The 20,868-nt window shown below is 35.6% G+C and overlaps 1 protein-coding gene across 5 annotated transcripts in view; it reads right to left on the reverse strand.

Moving 5' to 3' along the window:
- Positions 1 to 5,618: 5,618 nt before the first annotated feature.
- The window catches only part of LOC101955809 (vascular endothelial growth factor receptor kdr-like), a 291,669-nt gene continuing 276,419 nt past the window's right edge, over positions 5,619 to 20,868 (reverse strand). For all 5 annotated transcript variants that reach the window (XM_078034616.1, XM_078034613.1, XM_078034614.1 and 2 more), the window contains 2 exons: positions 13,611 to 13,708; positions 5,619 to 11,442 (listed from right to left, as the gene is read on the reverse strand). In XM_078034616.1, the coding sequence (XP_077890742.1) occupies positions 11,241 to 11,442; positions 13,611 to 13,708 (300 nt within the window). In that variant the 3' untranslated portion in view covers positions 5,619 to 11,240. The remainder of the gene's footprint in view (positions 11,443 to 13,610; positions 13,709 to 20,868) is intronic.

Genomic DNA, 20,868 nt, shown 5'->3' on the forward strand with positions numbered 1-20,868 from the left:
CTTCACCAAAACTATAAGAAAAAGAAATTGTGAGGGGAGCACCAGCATCCCTTACAGTGCTCTTTCATTGCTCTTCTTTTCATGCCAGACCTTACTATGGGAGATGTAGTCAATCAATTGGAAGATTTAAATACAATGGGAATGATTAGATCTCAGGGAGTAAAAGGTCAATTGGCAGCCCTCAATTGCCAAAGACAGGGTGCTCTTAGTTACCATGATGAAAATCAAAGAGGAAAAAATGGACACAATGTTCTGACTTGAGTAGATCTCTGGCATTAACTAATGAATCATGGTGTTTCTAGAAGCCAAATAGATAGGAAACCTATCAAATTTTTAGTTGATTTATACAATCAAAATATTCCAGGGCAAATGTACCAAAGGTTGGCCTAGATCATAACAGCAGAGAATCACAGCCCCTCAACCTCTTCCCAGATTTGAGTCAATTAACAGATCCAGAATTCCTTGAAGGAAGGGGTAGCCAGGTCCCCTTAAGGAAGGACTCTGGTTCAGCACCAAAATTATTTACTATAATCTTTCTATCATTTTTCTCCCAAAGGGACTTAAGGCCTTTTACCAGGGTAGCTATGCATTGGGGAAAAGGTAATGATCAGAAATTCTGAGAACTACTAGATAAAGATACAATGTTCTAAATTGACATTGATTTTGGGAGACACAAAATCTTGTCATAGCCCTCCAGTAAAAGTAGGGGCTTATAGAGGTTAGGTGAGCAATGGAATTTTGGCCAATGTCTGACTTACAGTGGGTCCAGTGGGCCCCCTAACTCATCATATAGTTATTTCCCCAATCCTGTAATGTGTAATCAGGCTAGATATACTTAGCACTTGACAAAACTCCCACATTGGTTATCTAACCTGTAGAGTGAAGGCTATTATGGCGATAAAGGCTAAATGAAAGCCTCTGGAGATGTCTATCCCTGAGAAAATAGTGAATGTACAGCAATACCATATCCCTGGAGGAATTACAGAGATTAGTGCCACCATCAAGACTTGATGAATGTAGGGGTGGTGATTCCCATAACATCCTCATTTAACTCTCTTATTTGGCCTGTTCAGGAACTAAGGTGTGGGTCACACCTCCAGGTAGAGCCAAGACCTGCTGAGGTGCTTGCTGAAAGTAGAAGAAATATAGAACCTATGTGCTTAGAGGAGAAAGAAATATGGTGCAAGTTGATAAGCTACCAATTAGGCTATTTTCCCACAGCCTCACTTTTGCTTATCTTGAAGAAGTTTTTTCTCACAATAAATACCTTTGATGTTCTTGCCTATAAAATAAAGCATGCGGGCCCTCACTCTTTGTTAGAGGTCAAAGCCATCAGGCCTGATCTGCCCACTGAGTCCTGCTATTCACTTATAATTGAGTGTCTTTATTTCTTTTATTTCTTATAACCTTTAATTTACTTAATCTGACTCATTTTCCGTGTGGGACACAGTGAGATTTTTTTTTAATAAGGCTATTGTTTCAATTATGCCACTTCCTTTTGGATTGTATGGCAGGTAGAAAATTCATAATATGCCTGGGCTTTGAGCCCACTGTGGGATATATTATGGTCTTTGAAATGAGTTCCCAGGTAACTCCTGGAGAATACTTACATCAAGTCTTTAATTGTATCCCTAGAACTCAATGCATTTTTGGCCCCTTTTGAAAATGGTAGGGGGAAAATGTAGTCTAATTGCCATTGCTGAAGAGGGATGTCACCTCATTTGATATGCCCCTCAGTTGCATCCAGTAATTGTGGGTAGCACTGAGAGCAGGCCTGATAGTCAATAGCATCAAACATCTTTATGGGAGTTCCCAGCATGTCAAAGCTGTCCACATATTCTTTAGACCTGCATTCTTTAATCTACAATGTGGCCAAGTGGCAATTTCTTTTGCTGGTGCTTCCTCAAGCAATTTTATTTTTGCTAGTTGGTCAGCCCCATCATTGTTTGGAAAACGGAGAGGGCAATGGGCAATCACGTTATAGATTATGACAACTTTGGTTTGTACACAATGCCAAATGTCTTCCCATACCTGTTTTTACCATAGAGGCCTGTTATTAATCATACGCTATTGTTGTTGCCATTTGAGAAGCCATGCTCTGAATTCATCAGTACAAATAAATTATAGCCCAATTCAGTGAGCAAAAACTGTTCATACCACACAAAATTAAGTCCATTGAGTGTTGTATCCTTGTCCTTTGTCAATTCACAGTCTTAGTCACTAGATGATTGATAGGCTACAGCTCTCTACACTGAGGGCACTCTTTTTACTGGTTCTTCAGTGTGCTAACCTGATTATGTTGTTGGAGGTTGCCTCTCTCTTAAAGTGAAGGGAGGAAAAGATGTGTGTTTTGCTACATATGTAATGGTCCCAGGAACTGTTGACATATTAAGCTTACATTTGAAGTGTTTTTTATTCTTCACTGTTGAAAATGTTTATCCATTATATAGTGCTTGCCATCAGAGCCATCCTTGATCATAGGACCTATTTGTTGTATCCACTGATGACATAGGTAGTCACTTCTTTCACTGGTGCATCTCTGGTGAGATTTTCTTAGGCAATAAGGGCAGCATAAGTAGCATACAGTTGTATTTCCAACAAGTTGTAATGGTCCACTTTCCCCTTCCATTACTGCAACCCAAATCCAATGGGGGTCTTATGTTCAAACCTATCTGAAGTGCTTTGGATGATAAGCTTAGCAGGTTTCAATAAGTCTAGTGCCCAATGTTCTTGAGTTGTTTTACTGTTCATTTGTTTAGATTAAATTCCTCAGTATTCTGTTCAGTCCAGCCCCATACTGTACCCTTCTTACAAAAATTAGATAGGGGTTATAATATTACTGAGCCAGATGAAGAAAGAAAGCCCTCCAATAACTCAGTAACCCCCTAAATTCTTATATTTATTTTCTGTACTAGGAAATGGAAATACCTCAACTTATCTATCATAGCCTAAAGAATAAACTTTTTCTTACATAACCAGATTGCACTCAAGAATTTCACTGGTAAGTCAGGTCTCTAAAATTTTTCAGCACTCAAAACCCATCATCTCCCTTGCAAATGAATCAAAATATTGTGTGCAGTCTCAGTAAGTGCTGAAAAAGATTCAGATGTGAGGATAATGTCAACAATATAATGAGACATTTTTGTTAGTGAAGGTTGCCAACAGGTTTCTAAATCTTACACTACCATATCATGTCATAGGGTGGTGCTACCTTGAGGTAACACCATATACATCTATTGTTGGTCTTGCCAAGTGAAGGAAAATTGTTCATGTCTCTCAGGGGTCATATTTATCCTAAAAAATGCACTAGCAAGATCTAATACACCATGATATATTTCCAATTTCATGCTGAGTTTGTCTAAAGTGGTGGTTATGTTGGGAATGTCTGCATAAAATAGAGAGATTAATTCCCTGTAATCAACTGTCATGCACTGAGTTCCATTTAGCTTTCTTACCAGCCACTCTGGGGAGGGAGTTTATATTGTTTGGTGGCAACAATTCTGCAGGTTCAGGAAAAACAACAGGATGGTGCTTAGAATGTTCTCTTAATATTTTGTGCATATTGGCTTTACAGTTCACAAGTGTCATTTTCATACCTCACACTACTTCTGTGAAATGGCTTAAACCTGCACCCCAAGTTGAGTAAGAAAATAAAAATAATTATAATTTTCAATACTTATTATGCACTGGACACATCTATATGATTTCATGTAATCATAATAATAACCTAGTGATATTGGTGCTGCTCTGGGAATGTTTCAATCAATCAATTGTATTAACTCATAAAATCTCTAAAAGAACTCCATCAGGCTTTCTCTATTTGTCTCTATGGCTAAGGCCTTTCAGACCCATATGCCCTCATTTATCCCTTACTCTATTGCCTTGGAACTAATGCCTTCCTGTGGCTTAATTCTGTTTTTCTATTTGTAGTATGGTGCATGTCACACAAATGGTCACCCCATGAGTTTATCTGTCACATTTTTTTAGCCAGTCTTCCTTGCCCTCAAGGAGTTCACAATGTTAATTTTGTTTTATGACTTTGTGTGGACAATAGTTGGTCCTATGATATAGAATATTACACAATAATAGAAACATTTGCTTTTGTTTATGCTGTTTTATGTTTGTTTTTTCTGCCTAAAGTACACTCACATCCCAACTTTTTGTCACATCCCAAACTTCTGTCCCATATGATTAATGTCTTTTCTTCATTGTGCACCTAATTCAAATGTCCCCTTACCTAGGATGCTCTCTGACCTTCCACTTTACAACTCAAGGAGCTACTTTTTTCCTTCTTAAAAATCTGTGGAACATTTCAGATGAATAGGCCTAAAAAGAAATTTAATAACTATGTACCCACAACTCAGTCAAATAAAACTTTTATATATGTTGTTGAGATTTTTGTTATCAGATTAATTAGTTTCAAATTATCATGATCTGTCTATATATGTATGTATATACACATAAAACAATTGCTATGTTGAGAGGATCCAAATCTTCCTCTTAATTAATTATTTTTACTAATGGTTGCATCAACATATTCCTTACACACTTGCAATATGTGAGCATTCCTGATCCTCAGCAGAGTATGAAACTGTACATTAAATAAAAGTAATTCTATCTTTACAAATCTCTTTTATTTGGGAGTTCATAACCCACTTGAATCTAATGTATGAAATATGTCAAAAGCTTTGTAATGTTTTGAACAACCAATTAAAAAAATAAAGGCAAAAAAAAAGAAAAGAATATTTAAGCTCTTTGAGACAGAGACCTTCTTTTAATCATTTTCTATCCCAAAGTTAAAGTATGATGTTTGGGAAAAGTAAAACAAATATAATACTTACTTTTATTTTTCTCCCTAGTTTCCAATACAGTGCTAGGTACAAAGTGACTCAGTAAACATTTATTTCTCAATGCAGTAATTCAAATATTCAAGGATAATGTTGTAGATTTGATGACTCCTCCCAAGTTAAGTTCTTTGTCCGATGATTCCTTAGAAGACAGATATATAGAGATGCAAAATTCCAGGTAATGCCATCTAGTACATTCTTCTACCAATGTCTCACCATCTTGTGACAATTAAAATATTTTTTCCACATTGTTGTTTATAATTCTGCTTAAAATCTTTTATTTTCTGTTTTTTTTAATCATGTATCACATTGTGTTTCTGCTCACATTCTTCTTCTTGGCCTTATTAGGGCATTCTCAGAATCTTCTGCATTCAGCTTATCTTCAAAATATGATCCCTTAAATTGGTCACCTCAGTGCATTGTAACCCAGTATAAGAGAAACAGGCAAACAGTTGACCCAGATTCCCAGGTACCCTACCACTTGGTGGACATAAATGATTCTAAGAGCTCCTTCCTATTGACAAAGAGTACTACCGTATAGGTGGTTCCAAGCCAGATTGTAAACCAGTTATCCCACTTGTTTTATTCTGTGCATTTTTTACATAATGGAGACATGTAGTTTTCTAGAAAGTCAATTCCCATTTAGTAATTTTTATATTTATAAAATTATCCCCCACATAAAAGACAGGGGAAGGAAAGATGTTCAGAAGTGACAGCAGTACAAGTTTTCAGAAACATATTGAGTACCAAATAAAAGTAGGGTGACAATAGTTCTGGGTGAAATATATATGAAGTTTTTATTGAAAATGAAATATACAATACGATTTTGATTACGTAATAAGACACAACTTATGAGGGAAGTGCTTTCTTCAGTTGGGTATATCCCTTAGATAGTTGAGGGACAAGCTAAGCAATAGCTCTATGTTATAAAGGACTTGCTTTTTGTTTCTAAAATTTGAGGTTGGAGTTAGCTAGAATGCTTTCTTTTTCCTTTTATTTTCTTTTCTCTTCTTTATTTTTTTTACTGTAGTATTTTTAGCCAAGGGATATGAAGAACTGAAAAGAAAGAATACTATAGGAATTATGGTGCAACATCTCAAGTGGAAGGATTATTTAGAAGGGCTGGGAATTTGTTGAGTACTGGCTTGCTCTACACTGACTTTCATCATTTGTTTATCCAGGGTCATCTTCCCATCTTTTGCTCAATGTGTTTTTTATCATTAATCTGTGGAAAAACTTTCTATTTTCCTTTTTCAGAAAACTGAAAAATTGCTATTCTTAAAGTATGGGTTAAAAGGCGAAACCGTGCTAAAAGTCTTTTTTCATCTGAGCTTACCCTTTCGCAAGGGCAAATAGTTTTCTTTTACTAAAAGGGAATGATTGTGTCCCTTCAGAATGGTATTATATTCATAGGGGGTAATTAATACTAGTAAGTTTTGATGGCATCCAGCAATTTATGGACATTTTTGACCAATAGTCCGAAGAGGAAGAATATCACAGTGAACATTTATTTGAGACAGTCGAGGAGTTCCATGTCCACTGACCTGGAGTCTTGTGTTGGCCACTTAGTGGCAGAGTCAATCTGCAATATTCTTGTAGTTGCTGTTGTCACTGCCATCTTGGTTACAGGCACATTTTATGCAACCAGAAGCAAAAGACATGATAATTTACTTTAATAACTCTCTTCAGCTATCTGCCAAGAGATTAGATCAGAGATATATGGAGCAGGTGGGAGGATCCCTGATATAACTATATTTTTCTGTGGGGAGTGGAGGGATTACATAAACAAAGTCTGGCCTGACTAGTAGTGAACATACCAGGGTAATATTAGCACACCTTATGAGAACTGGTCCATCTCTGAAGTAAACTCCTATTTGATATGAAAATATATTGCTGTCAGAAGATCTCTGGGAGTTAATGAGTGTTTGTGGAACTGTCAGGTACAGGGCATAGACAAAGCACTTCATCAAGCCATGTAAAATGGATTCCTGGGAGTGGTTCTATAAAAGGTATGTTACAAGTCTGCTGATAAGTATAATTACACAGGAGTTGTAATAATAAATCATCAATCTGCTGCACAGCTATATTTCTAAGGAGAATACTGGAGGTTTTAGAATTTTTATCTTGAGAGTTACGTGTTACTAGAGTGCCTTATTACTCCTATAGTCTAGAAATAGATATTAAAAAGACTACAGAATGTGGTAAAGAAAAGTTCATCTTGTTGAGTGAAAGATTGTAACAAAATCAGAGAAATGCAGGTAACTGGAGACACTTCTTGGAGTTGGGCAAAAATCCCTTATAAAGTTGACTAGTTAGATTTTCTTAACTTTAAAAGTTCCCTCTCAATCTCTCAGGTAAGTAAATGAGTCACAAAGTCAATGCCAATTCATTCTTCCCTTCCCCTTTGCATCGTCTTGAGTTAAAGAGAGCTAACAGTGGAGTGTAATGACCTAGAGCATAACAGAACTTTTCCCAACCTGGAGCACTGTTGCTATTTTTTGTTGCCTAAGCATCCTATCATGAAATCTTATGGAAAGGAACTATGATAATTTTATCATGAAATACAGAAGTCCTGTGTTGGGGTGGGGGTGCAAGGGATTTGAAACTATCTGAAGAAGTCAATATGATCTTTGGGGATTCATGCAGTCATATTGAAGTTTTTAATTATTTATCTGTCCTGAGAACATGTTATGAGGCAAATGCAATACAAGCATGTCCTCTGACAAAGGGGAATCCACTTTCTGAATGTATCATGAAATGAACTTTTATGAAAACACTAGATAGTATAGATATGTGCATTACTGAAGAGTTTTTTGGCACCCTTCATTCTCTTTCTCCCAGTGATGATAATGACATTGGGTTCTGTTCCTGGGGAACTCACTACATAATGTTTAGTTAGCCAAAACTAGCCCTTGTAAAAGATGTTGAACATTAGGGAATATTCAGAAGATCTACTAGGTAGGTGGCCACATGAGGATAAACTTCCTGCTATCTCTAGAGCCATGAGTACACAGCAATTACAGGAAAAGAGGAAGGAACCAGACTTGGAGCCTCATCACCAACTTCCAGTGATAGCTTGTTCCATTTAACCCATGAAATCTTCCTACATCAGTGGCAAATCTATTTCAAATCATTTCCAGAAACCATTTAATGGGTAAATTCTAAAGAAATGAGGAGCAATTTTACTGGTGAGTTGCCTAGTGTTATCACATTACATACTTCAACCTACTTGTTATGAGTCAAGTAGAAAACAATTCTAGTATTGTTAATAATGGAGATAGGAAAGAGCTTGCATTTACATCCTGGCTTTGAGCATTCTTAAACCAAGAGGCTCTGGGTATTTTTGGAAATTTCTTTAGTAGACAGCACCTGGACCTATCCTGTCTCTCAATGTTTTTCTTGCCACTAATGTTCTTGAGTCACAAGTTAAAATTTGGTTTTGATAGCCCTTGAGTTCTAAACTCAACCACAGAAAAAAATGGATAGTTGTGGCAGAAGCCCAGACCTCCAATTCTATGAGCAAGTCATATTTTCTAGGTGCAATGCTAGATAAAAAGGAGAAAAAAGCCAAATTTCTGGGGTTTTCTTCAGGGCCATCATTATTCATATTAGCAAGTGTGTGTGTGTGTGTGTGTGTGTGTGTGTGTGTGTGTGTACATATTGTATGGCTTGACAATGTAAATAGTGGAAACAGCATTGGGCCAGTAGTCAAGAGACATGAATGTAAGCTCCTTCCCTTATCTTAGTGTCAGTTTTCTTTATCTAATTGGGAGTAGGAAGGAAAAAGGGTCTTCCAGGTTCTGATTTATGTGGAATGTTGCTTGTTCCTCTTTTTTTTTCTTGATGATATGAGAGTGAGAGACAAGAGGATGACTACCTCTAAAATCAGTGAGTATTTCCCATGCCCCAACAAATCCAGGGAGGAACTCCTTATTTAGTCTGGTGTGGTTGCATGACCAAGGGTGAATATAGGAGGCACTGCCTAATTAGACATGATATGACTTCATACTGGCTTCAAAAGGGGAATGACATAGCATCAATATTATAGTTTAAATATGAGCTGTCCCCCCAAAACTCATGTGTGAGACAAAGCAAGAGGGTTGAAAACTGAAATGATTGGTATGACAGTCTTAAACCAATAAGTGAACTAATTCCCTGATAGTGGCTGGTATCTGTAGGCAGGTAGGGTGTGGCTGGAGGAGGTGGGTCATTGGGGCCATGAGTAGAGTATTTTGTCCCTGAATGATGGAGTATTTCTCCTCTTCTCCTCCCTCCCCCCCTCTTTCTCCCTTCTCCTTCCTGATGCTATTTGTACAACTGCTTTCCTCTGCCACTCATTTCTGCCACGATGTTTTCCCTCACCTTAGGTTTTGAGGAATGGAGTCAGACTTCTATGGACTAAGAACTCTGAATCTATGATCTCCAAAATAATATTTTCCTCATTTATATTATTCTTTTCAGGTATTTTTGGTCACCACAGGGGAAAAGCTGACTAAAACAGAAGTTGGTACCAAGAAGTAGAGCCATTGATGTGACTAACCTGACCATGCAGTTTAAAAGTTTTGGAGCTTTTTGGAATTTATAAGATGAATTTTGAAATGTTTAACAATGCAAGCTGGTAAAGCTTTAGAGTGTTGTAAATATACCCTAAAAGGAAATTCTGGTGGAAGTTCAGAAGACCAGAATGCTCATAGGATTGCATACAGTAAAGATGGAGTTTATGATATTTCAGAGGAGGAGGACTCTATTGGAAAGTGGACTAGAGTTAATTTGTTTTATGTTCTGGGTAAGAATTTTTCTCCATTTTTTCCATGTCCTGAGACTTTCTGTGAAGCTGAATTTAAAGATGATAGACTAAATAATCTGTCAGAAGAAATTTCTAGGCAGCATAGCATTCAGGCAGTGGCATGCATTTGTATTAATGGAAACTTGTAGCCAAGTTTATTTTGAAAATCAGAAGCAGAATACAAAGAAGAAATATTTGAAAAATTGCAGTTTGGCCAGAAAACTGAGCAAAACTGGGGCTAAGGAAGATGTGGTTTTTAAAGACATTATGCACACTAAAGATTAGACTTTGCCAAGAAACAGTAAAAAAAGATGGCATGAGGGCTTCTCAAGAATATGTATGACCACACCCATCTCAGGCTCAAGAATGTTGAAGTAAAATATCCTTAGAAAAGACCGTGGGAGCACCCTACTTGCACAGGGGTACCTAGGAACTTCTTTCACCATTCTCAGCCAACCAGGCACTCAGAGACTACTGCAGCCAGAGTCCTTGGAGGCTTGGCTCTGCTCAAGATGGTGACAGATCTTGGCAGCAACCATACATGCTGGATTTTCAAGATTAGGAGGTCATGGAGGCTTCCACCAAGATTTCAAAGGAAGACCTAAGAGGCTGGCAAATTGCAGTAGGTTTGGATTGCCTGTGGGAATCCCCTGATAGGGTGATGCATGGAGATGTGAGGAGGAAATTGAAGCTGTAGTGGACACCCCAAAGATTAATAGACACAAGTCCAGTGACATATCTGCCAAGAAAAGCTGCAATCTGGAGGGGCCATCAGAAAAAGAAAAGTATCTCCCTCATTGCTTTCAAGTGAGACACTTTGTTTGTTGCTATGGACCCTATACATTTGCCTGGGATTTCAAGTAATGGTATTCTTGATATCCACATTAGTAAATGGCCAGGGAATCTGTTTGCATGTTTTCTGGTCTTGGAAGACAACATATTTGATAAGCTTGTTGTATTTGTAGAGTGTATCCTAAATACACTCATCCAATGAAAAACCCCTGAAGGTTTTGGCTGCTTTAATTATTAAGAAAAGATACCCTGGGCTGGGGATATAGGTCAGTTGGTACAGTGCTTGCCTTGCATGCACAAGGCCCTGGGTTCAATCCCCAGCACCATACAAAAAAAGATACCCATATAAACATCTACTAAACCCATGTTGGAGGTTAATCAATGAGGTCTGAATAAAATGTAACCCATGTTTTGATTGGAGAATCTTAAGGTCTTTAAAGAGAGATTAGAATTTGGTCCTTTAAGTAACCTTCACTAAAGAATAATAGGAAACATTGGTGAGGTGCACATGTAGAATTACTGAGGCTGCTTCTAATGAGGCTAGCCACACCTGGGTAAGTTAATATATACTTAATGGCAGAAGATATAGAAGTGGAAGTAATTGTGTGTTATCAGGTCTGGTAGCCTAGCTTGGTGCAGCTGTGCCCCACAAAAGTGTGAGAGATAAATATTTTTTGAACTTTCTCTTTTTTACTTCTTCCATGAAAATTTAGTAACATTGTAACAATGACATAGCTATGAAAAGAATTATTGACTTTTAGGAGGAAAAGGGAGTGATGTGAAAAACAGTAGCAAAGAACAATCCTGCTAGTGAGTTACATGGGTAGAGTGCTGTAGTGAAGCACAAAGTTATAGTCGGGAGGTGGGCTGTGGCACTCAAGGGTGGGATCCAGTGGCAGGAGAGAAGATACTTCCATCTGATCTTCTTGTCCAAGCTCAGGGGCTGAATGGTATTTCAAAATATCCAGCTCAGTCTCCATCAGAAGGGAATCTTTGTTCTTGCTGAGAGGTCTCAGGCTGGTCAAAGAGAAAGAGAAACATGAGTAGTTTGGGACAGAAGAGTACATCTTGTACCAGTGGATGACAAATATGAAGGAAATCCAAAGCATATTTTGAAAAGATCATGTTTCTTCTCTGTATGATTAAGTTTCTTCATATGTTGGGTGGATATGAGGAAATATGGTTGGATTAGTTGACTTTAAAGCTCTTCCTGGCTCTAAAATTCTATGACTGGTAGTCCAGCTCCTATATAGTTCAACTAGTTCAAACTTGGCTATAATTGGATACTTCCTTTTGGAGAAGTCATTATCTCTGGTTCACCTTTTCCTTGTCTTTATAATTACAGGCTTGCACTTAATGGTTTCAAAGAATTCATTCATCTCTGGAAGTTTAAGAAACCATGTGCTCTGATTCTCCTGCATGAGCATTAAAATGTCAGGGGAGTCTTGTACAATGGCCTTGTCAATTTCCATCTAATAGTGATGATAGATCTATTGCTAGCTACCATAGTTTGAGCATTCACTATGTATTATGTACATATATTGAGTGTAGTCTCACTTATTTCTCATACATGGTAAGTACAATTAGTAATCCCAACTAAGAGACTAGGAAACCAAATCCCAGAAGCTAGAATTCAAACTAAGATCTGCCTGGTTCCAAGGATTGTGAATAGAAGATGACTATTTACATTTATTTTGTCTTCCAAATATAAATGTTCCTATTAATGACAAAGAGGTCAAAGTAGGCACTTCAGGGAAACATAACTAGGATTGAGCCTTCTCAAAGAACCTAAAAGGGTTGATCAAGTAACTGAAACCAACTTAATGTTCAGGACTTCTGAAATTGAGAGAAACTTCCTCATGTTAAGAATTAGGGACTCCCCTCCATGACCTAATGGGCACCAAGAGAGCTGGGAATAGAGATTGTTTTCTTGACAGGCCTTTCTAACACAGGATAACTAATAAATATAACTAACGTTACATACTTATATTTCCTGTCTTTTGTCTCACTGCACGGTCTCTTCTCCTTTAAATATATGCTTACCTTCAGAGATTTTGAAGATAGAACTTTTAACATAATGTTTCTTTTATCTTCTTTCAAAGCTGGCTTGGTAAAAACCTATTTGCCTACTAATTTTACTCCAGATATTTCTGGAGCAGCGAGCTACATAGCCTATCAGAAAGATCAGTAAAATAGAGGGAAGGGGATGGAGGAGGGAGGAAGAAAGGGAAAAGGGAAGTACTGGGGATTGAATTTAAACAACTTATATTCTATGCTTTTATAATTATGTCACAATGAATCCCAATATTATGTATGACTAAAAAGAACTAATAAACATAATCACTCTTGCTCTTCTTTGGGAAATGGATTGGTAGAAAGCTTAATTTTAGTTAGGAGGTTACATTTATGGTATAGCCCAAAGAAGAAGGTCACACAGACTGGGGTGTTTTCAGTGGGAGTAGAAAGAAATGGGCATGTTTAATGAACACTGAAAATGTTTGACCCTGGCAAAATGATTAGACATGGCTTGTGTCTTGTGTCATATCCTAAGTCAAACCAATGTGTACCGTTATGTGCCAATGTGTGTCTGTGAGCTAGACTCTGACAAAGAATCCCTTCTACTAGTAGACTAATAGAGACCAGGAAAATACACAATATGGTCCCATATTTCAAGATAACTCATATACTAGTTACAGAAATAGGACTTCTTCCAGTTCGTAAAAATATTGAAGAAAATTTACAGAGAAGTAGAAAAGGCTAGAGTGGAAGATGAGTATTACAACATAGACTTTAGGTTCTTTAAGTACAGGAACTTTATCCTTTTTCCCTATTTCCAGTTTGTGGCACATATTAAGAGAAAAATACATGGATTTCATGTGAGATATACAGAAGCCTCTTCTTTTGAATGCCCTTAATCCCAAACTGTATCATTGTTTAATCTAGTTTCTGAGATGAGTTCAATTTTAATCAGTTTTAAAGGTGAGGATTTTGGCAATGATGTTCAGGATTTCTGTGGCTTATGGGCAATACCTGGAAAGGTGTCTTTCTCACTACTCAATATGCCATATTCTTAATGCCTGTGAGAGGGAAAATTATCTCCTAGGCAATGCATCTTTCACTAATGTGTGTTTAAATCAGAGGTGTTCATCTGTTCTTGAAACTGTATCCCCAAGTAGTGTACTTACAGTAAGGCTGTGATGCCATGTGGCCAGGCATGGGTTTCCAGGCACTTCTGGCTTTTGGTTTTATCCCAATTAAGAACAGTTTCATAGTCTCCTGTATCCTTGAGAGAAAAAGGATAAAAGTATTAGTATACTCTCTGGCACATTGAATCAGGTATCTAAAAGGCTATAATAATTCAGACTACTCTTCTTATTTTTACTAGTATATAACCATCCCTAACTTAAATAGATATCTATGAACATATCTACCCAGTTAAAGATTATTTCTTAGCTTTCTATTTACCTAAATGTGGCTCTGTTATTATATTCTGGACAACCAATTATAAGAAGTGATGCATGTAACTTCAGTGTCATTTTCTAAAACAAAATTGCTAGTCCTTCACTTCCATTCTTCCTATTTTTTCAGACTTTTATGCAGATATACTGGTGAGCCAATTTAAACCATGTTTATAAGAACAAACTCCTAGTGTCTAGGAGATTGTGAAAAATTAATATAGAAGGAAACAGGGTTCCTGTACAAACTCCAAAACCTGAGTGCTTTTCAACTGTGAAGTAACCCATATTGGTGAAATGTAGTGTGATAAAGAAATATCTCTCCTTTTGACCCCCCATATTTGGGGACATTTTAATTATGGTAGCTTAGCTTAAATATTGACAGAGCTTCTCAGTCAGCAAATAGTCAATAAAATAGTCTTTTTAAAATTTTATCAGTAGTTTCTATTTTTTAAATATTTTTTCAAGAGCATGAAGAGAGAGCCTACAGAATGAAAGAAAAATCTTTGCCAACTGTACTTCAGATACAGCATTACTTTCCAAGATATATAATGAATTCAAAACTTAACATAAAAAACGATCAATAAATTGGCAAAGGAACTAAACAGACACTTCACAGAAGAAGAAATATGAATGCTCAACAAATATATTTTAAAAATTCAACATCTCTAGCACTTAAAGAAATGCAAATTAAAACTATATCGAGATTCAATATAGAGTCTGAAGAGTAGCTGTGTTTCTATTCTTGGCTTTGTCACATTGATTTGTGACTCTGAGAAAGTCTATGAAATTCTTTGGGCCTAAGATTTCATTTATTTTGAATTCCTCATTAGATTATTAAATAAAGATGAAATAATCTATGTGGAGGTGTTATACAAATGCCCTAATCATGCTAAAATACTCTGCCTGGATCAGAGTTAGACTATTGATTTAGGATTAAGATTATTGACCTCAGCTTCATAAATCCATTCTGACAGCTGTTTGAAGATCACCTAGTCTTAAATCCAATTTATGGCTACAAAGAAATAAGCAATGGGGTATGTGAAGTGCCCAGGTCAGGGCACAAGATGCCCAAAACATCTCTGGTATGGGGGTTGTAGCCAGGCAAGAGGGGGCTTCAGTGTAGCAGAATGCTTGGGCCAGCACCTTTCAACCAAACCTAGACCCATACCATTTCCATGCCTCCATGCCTCCATGCCATACCAATGTTGTTTCTTGCTTGTAACAGATTTTAGACTGCTGATTTTAAAATAAAGTATCTTCTTCCTTTGATTCACTAGCCAACAGACCAACAGTTATACCTCAAATCACTGTCCAGAGCTTCTCACAAGTCTTTGCCACAGACTCACTGTTAAACCCATATTGTCTCATGGTGTGCGCACCATCTAACCCAATGAAAATTAAAGCATTGATATCCACTGATGTTCATAGGTCTTTAACACAGACAAACACAGACACACATACTGTAAGAAGAAAAAGAAAAGAAAAAAGAAAAAACACAGGATTTCTGATTTCCCAGGAAGAATGCTTAAACAATTAGGCATTTTTAAAAGTGGGTCTCTTTTCCACTTTCCATTTTCCTCTCATGCTAGCTCATCAGTCTCTTTTCTAATCAAATAGTGGTTTTCCCTGACAGTAAACTCAGCATTGCAGAAGATATTCAAAGGAATCCTAAAAATAGAAGAAGCTCAAAAAACTAACACAGAGATCAAGGGAAAATAAATCTTATTAGAAGAGTATACCAGCCAATGAGAATTAGGAACAAATAAACATAAGAAATACTACAAAATTACAGAAAATAATTCATACTTTTCTATAATAACACAATTTAAATGGACATAATTATACAAGTAAAGATATACATTGATAAATTGTGTGAAAAGCAAGAACTAATTGTGTTTTCTGCAAGGAACCCATTTTATTTATGAACAAACCTATAATGTGAAAATGAAAGAAGAAAAAATTAAATTCCATGCAAACAGAACCTGAAAGCAAGAGTGGTTATTCCCAGGCCTGATGAAGTAGACTTCATGCCAAAATTAATAAGAGACAAAGATGGTTCAACACATTAGAAAAGACAAGACCCCCCAAAAAATCATTGTAAATATTTTTAATCTAAATGACAATGTGCCCAATTTCATAAAACATACATTGCTTCACATAAAGGGACAGATGAGCACTGATACAATAATAGTGGCTGATTTCAAAAACACCACTCTCATTTCTATTTAGATAGAAAATCAACAAAGACATCACAGAGCTTAACTATTCCTTATTTCAAATGGACAGACATCTACAGAATATTTTATTAAACAAAAATGCAATACACTGTCTTTTCAGCTGTTAATGGGGCTTTCATTGGTGGGCCACAAACCAAATCTCAGAAAATAAAAAAAGGAAAAAAAAAGAAGTAATTATTTGTAAATTATTGGATCATAATGCAATGAGATTATAATTCAAAAGAAAGAAAAATTACAGATAACAAACATATGAAGATTGAATATTGCACTGCTGAATTATGGAAGAAATTGAGAGAGAAAATTAAAAATTTTAGAATAAAAAAAAATAGAAAGAAAACATACAGAATTTATGGGAGATAAGGAAAGAATTTTTAAAAGGAAAGTTTGTAGTTATAAGTTCCTAAATAATCAGAAAAATCAGAAAAATTTTAATTAACCTAATGCTGCATCTGCATAGAAAAACAAGAGGAAACGAATCTCAAAACTAGAAGGAGGAAAGAAATAATAAATTCAAGAATAAAATTAATGAAATAGAGAATAAAAGAAAAATACAAAGGATTAATGAAACAAAGATTGGGCTCTTTGAAAAATCTTAGCTAACTTAATTAAGAGAATAAGAAGACACTAATTAATAAAGTCAGAGTTTAAAAAGAAAATATCAATATTGACACCACTGAAACTCAAAGGATAATTGATGACTTATATGAAAACTTATACTCCAATAAATTGGAAGATACAGAAGAAATACAAATGGTCAAAAATATATGAAACAATGTTGAACATCTCACGAAATCAGAAAAAAATGATATTAAAATTACACTGATATTCCATCACACTCCAGTTAGAATGGCAATTATCAAGAATAAAAGTAACAATAAATGTTGGCGAGGATATGGGGGGAAAGGTGAACACATAAATTACTGGTGATAGTCCAAATTGATGCAACCACTTTGGAAAGCAGTATGGAGATTCCTTGCAAAACTTGAAATGGAACCACCATTTGACCTAGGCTTTCTACTCTTTGGCTTATACCCAAAAGATTTAAAATCAGCATACTACAGTGACTCAGCATCATCAATGTTTATAGAAACTCAATTCCCAATAGCTGAGCTATGGAACCAATATAGGTGATCTTTAATGGATAAAAGGATAAAGAAATTGTGAGATATATATATATATATATATACACACACACACACACACACACAATGGAATATTACCCAGCCATAAAGAAGAATGAAATTATGGCATTTGCTGGTGATTGGATGGAACTGGAGACTATCATGCTAAGTGAAATAAGCCAATACTCAAAATCAAAAGACCAAATTTTCTCTCTGATAAGTGGATGCTAACATACAACAAGAGAAGGTAGGGAGAAGAAGTATAGAGGTTCATTGGATTAGATAAAGGGGAATGAATGCAATGGAGGGGGATGGGAATAGGCAAGACAGTAGAATGAATCAGACATATTTCCTATGCTTCTATATGAATACATGACCAGTGTAACTCCACATCATGTACAACCACAGGAATGAGATCAAAATTGAAATGGATTGCACTCCATGTATGTATAATAAAAATTACCAAATTCTTAAATACTGTTCTGTATGTGTAAAAAAATTAGAAAACATAGAAAAGAAGAAATTGATAAATTCATAGAAATACACGAACTACAGGAAATTTAACAAATTAGGGAAAGCAAACTTTAAAAGACCAATAACAAAGAATGTACCTGTTTTGATTTAGATATGCAGTGTCCCTCAAAAGCTCATGTGTGATAAAATTTAGGAAAGATTAGAAGCAAAATGATTGTACTATGATATTCTTAACCCAATAAGTACACTGATATGGATTATCTGGGTGGTAACTCTAGGCAGGTAGGGTGTAGCTGGAGTAGCTGGGCTACTGATGGTATGCCTTGGGGGTTTATATTTTGTTCCTAGTGAGGAGAGCACTCTCTTTCTGCTTCCTGGTGGTCATGTCCTGAACTGTTTTCCTCCTTTAAACCCTCTTTCTACAATGTTCTACCTCACCTCTGGTATAGAGCAACAAAGTCAGCTATCTCTGAACTAAGACCTGTGTAACCCAAATAAACTTTTCCTCCTCTTTTGTCCGTAGGAGAAAAAAAATCTGATTAGAACTGCAACTGAAGCAGAAATAAAAGGGTTCCCAACAAAATTAGACTGAAATAAAGCACAAAACTAGGGCATAATCCTTGAAAATAGAAAAGAGATCAATGGAGAATAGGAATGAAATTGAGTGGAGGGACAGGAAAAGGGAAGAATAATGGAATGAAACTGACCAAATGATACTGTGTGTATATATATATATATACTGTGTGTGTATATATATATATATATATATATATATATATATATATATATATATATATATATACACACACACACACACACACACACGAATATGCCACAGTGATTATTACCTTTACTACTAAGTTTTTTTTCATTCTGATGCATTCTTTAGTGCTGTTTGCCATGTTAAATAAATTCCCTTATTTTAACGGGTTGTGGGAGAGTTTCAGATGAATTTTTGGAATATATTTAGATGATCATGTATTGCTTTTACTTTGTTCTATTTATATGGTGCATCACAACATTCATATATAGGCTGATTTAACCATTTATTATCAAGATAAGTCTTACTTAGTCATGAACACAATATTTCTATATTCTGCTAGATTTAGTTTGCTAGTGTTTTGTTAGCATTTTTTCATTTATGAGTGATATTTATCTCTAGCTTTATTCTGTTGTTTTTGTGGGATGTTAGTGTCACAGAATACTGGCCTCATAGAATGAGTTGGGAAGTGTTCCCTTCCTTTCTATATTTTAGAAGAGTTTAATAAGACTTGTATTAATCATCATTAAATGCTGTTGAAATGCAGCACCAAACACATGTGGCTTTTGTATCTTGATTGTGAAGACTTTATTTCTAATTCAATTTCTGTATGTTTCATCTCATTTTTATTGAGGCATAATTGACAAATACAATCTACACATATTTAATGTGTACAATTTGATATATTGATATGCATGAACATTCAAAATAATAAATATGATCAAGGTAATTAGCATATCCATCACTTCAAGCTATCTTTCTGTAGTGGGAAAATTTAAGATCTATTCTTTTAGCCAATTACAAGTATACAACAGTGTGTTATTAACTTTAAAGTCATCATGTTATACATTATATCTTCAGAATGTATTCATTTTACATAATTGAAACTTTGTACCTTTCTTTTTTTTTAAAGAGAGAGGGAGAGAGAGAGAGAAAGAGAGAGAGAGAGAGAGAGAGAGAGAGAGAGAGAGAGAGAGAATTTTTTAATATTTATTTTTTAGTTTTCGGCGGACACAACATCTTTGTTGGTATGTGGTGCTGAGGATCGAACCTGGGCCGCACGCATGCCAGGCGAGCGCGCTACCGCTTGAGCCACATCCCCAGCCCCAAAACTTTGTACCTTTCATCCACATCTTTCCATTTAATTTTCACTGCCATTCCTGACACAACCACAATTCTACTCTCTGATCTTATGAGTTTTATTTTTTAGAGTTCACATTATTATAAGGAAGATCATATATTACTTCACATATATAATGTTTTCGAAGTTTACCCATGTTGTCACAAATGGCATGGTTTCCTTCTTTTGTAGGCAGGATGTTATTCAATTGCACACATATGCATACACACATATTTTCTTTATCTATTCTTATCTTGATAAATACAATTGTTTCTATATCTTGGCTATTGTGACTAATGTTGCAATGAATTTAATAGGGTATCAATATATTTGGCATACCAATTTCATTTCCTTGTGATTTATGAGCAGAAGTGGGATTGCTGGTGCATATCTTGTTAATTTTTGAGGAACTTACACATAGTTTTCATAGTAGTTTTTCTAATTTATATTCACACAGGGTGGATCCAAGGGTTCCCTTTTCTCCACAATCTCACTAACATTTATTTTAACTTCTCTTTGTGATAATTGACATTCTAACAGGTATGAGATAATAAGCATTTGTGGCTTTAACTTGAATTTTCCTGATGATAGTGAGGTGGAATATTTTTTAAATATTTATTTTGGTATATTTTCTTTGAGAAATATCTTTCTGGTCCTTCGTTCATATTAAGTTTGGTTGTTTTCTTGGTATTGTTTAATAAGATTTCCTTATATATTTTGGATATTAATCTCTTATCAGATGAATGGTTTGTAAATATTTTCTCATGACTTTCATTCAGATATGTTTTTTCTTTTGTAAGTTTTTTAATGCAGTTTCATTTGTCTGTTTTTCTTTATGTTGCCTTGATTTCATGATTATATTGAAAAACAACTTCTCAGACCAATTACAACAAGCTTGTTTTCTAAGTTTTCTTCTAGTGGTCTTATAATCTTAGGCCTTGCATTTACTTACATAATACATTTGAACTTGATATATTAAAAAAGGGGTCCTATCTCATGTTTTTGCATGTGGTTACCCAGATTCCCTAAAACCGTTTAATGAAGAGCTTTCCCCCCAATTGTATGTTCTTTGTAGCTTTGTTGTTTAAGATTTAGTAACTGTAAATATATTAATTTAATTCTATTTTTTCCATCATCTTTCATTGGTCTGAGTATATGTTTATGCCATCATTACACTGGTGTGATTACTATAGCTATACAGTACATATTGAGATTAGATTGCGTGATGTCTTCACCTTTCTTATTCTTTCTTAATATTTCAATAGTAATACTC

Source organism: Ictidomys tridecemlineatus, chromosome X, assembly GCF_052094955.1.
Source record: "Ictidomys tridecemlineatus isolate mIctTri1 chromosome X, mIctTri1.hap1, whole genome shotgun sequence".
Classification (NCBI taxonomy): Eukaryota; Metazoa; Chordata; class Mammalia; order Rodentia; family Sciuridae; genus Ictidomys; species Ictidomys tridecemlineatus.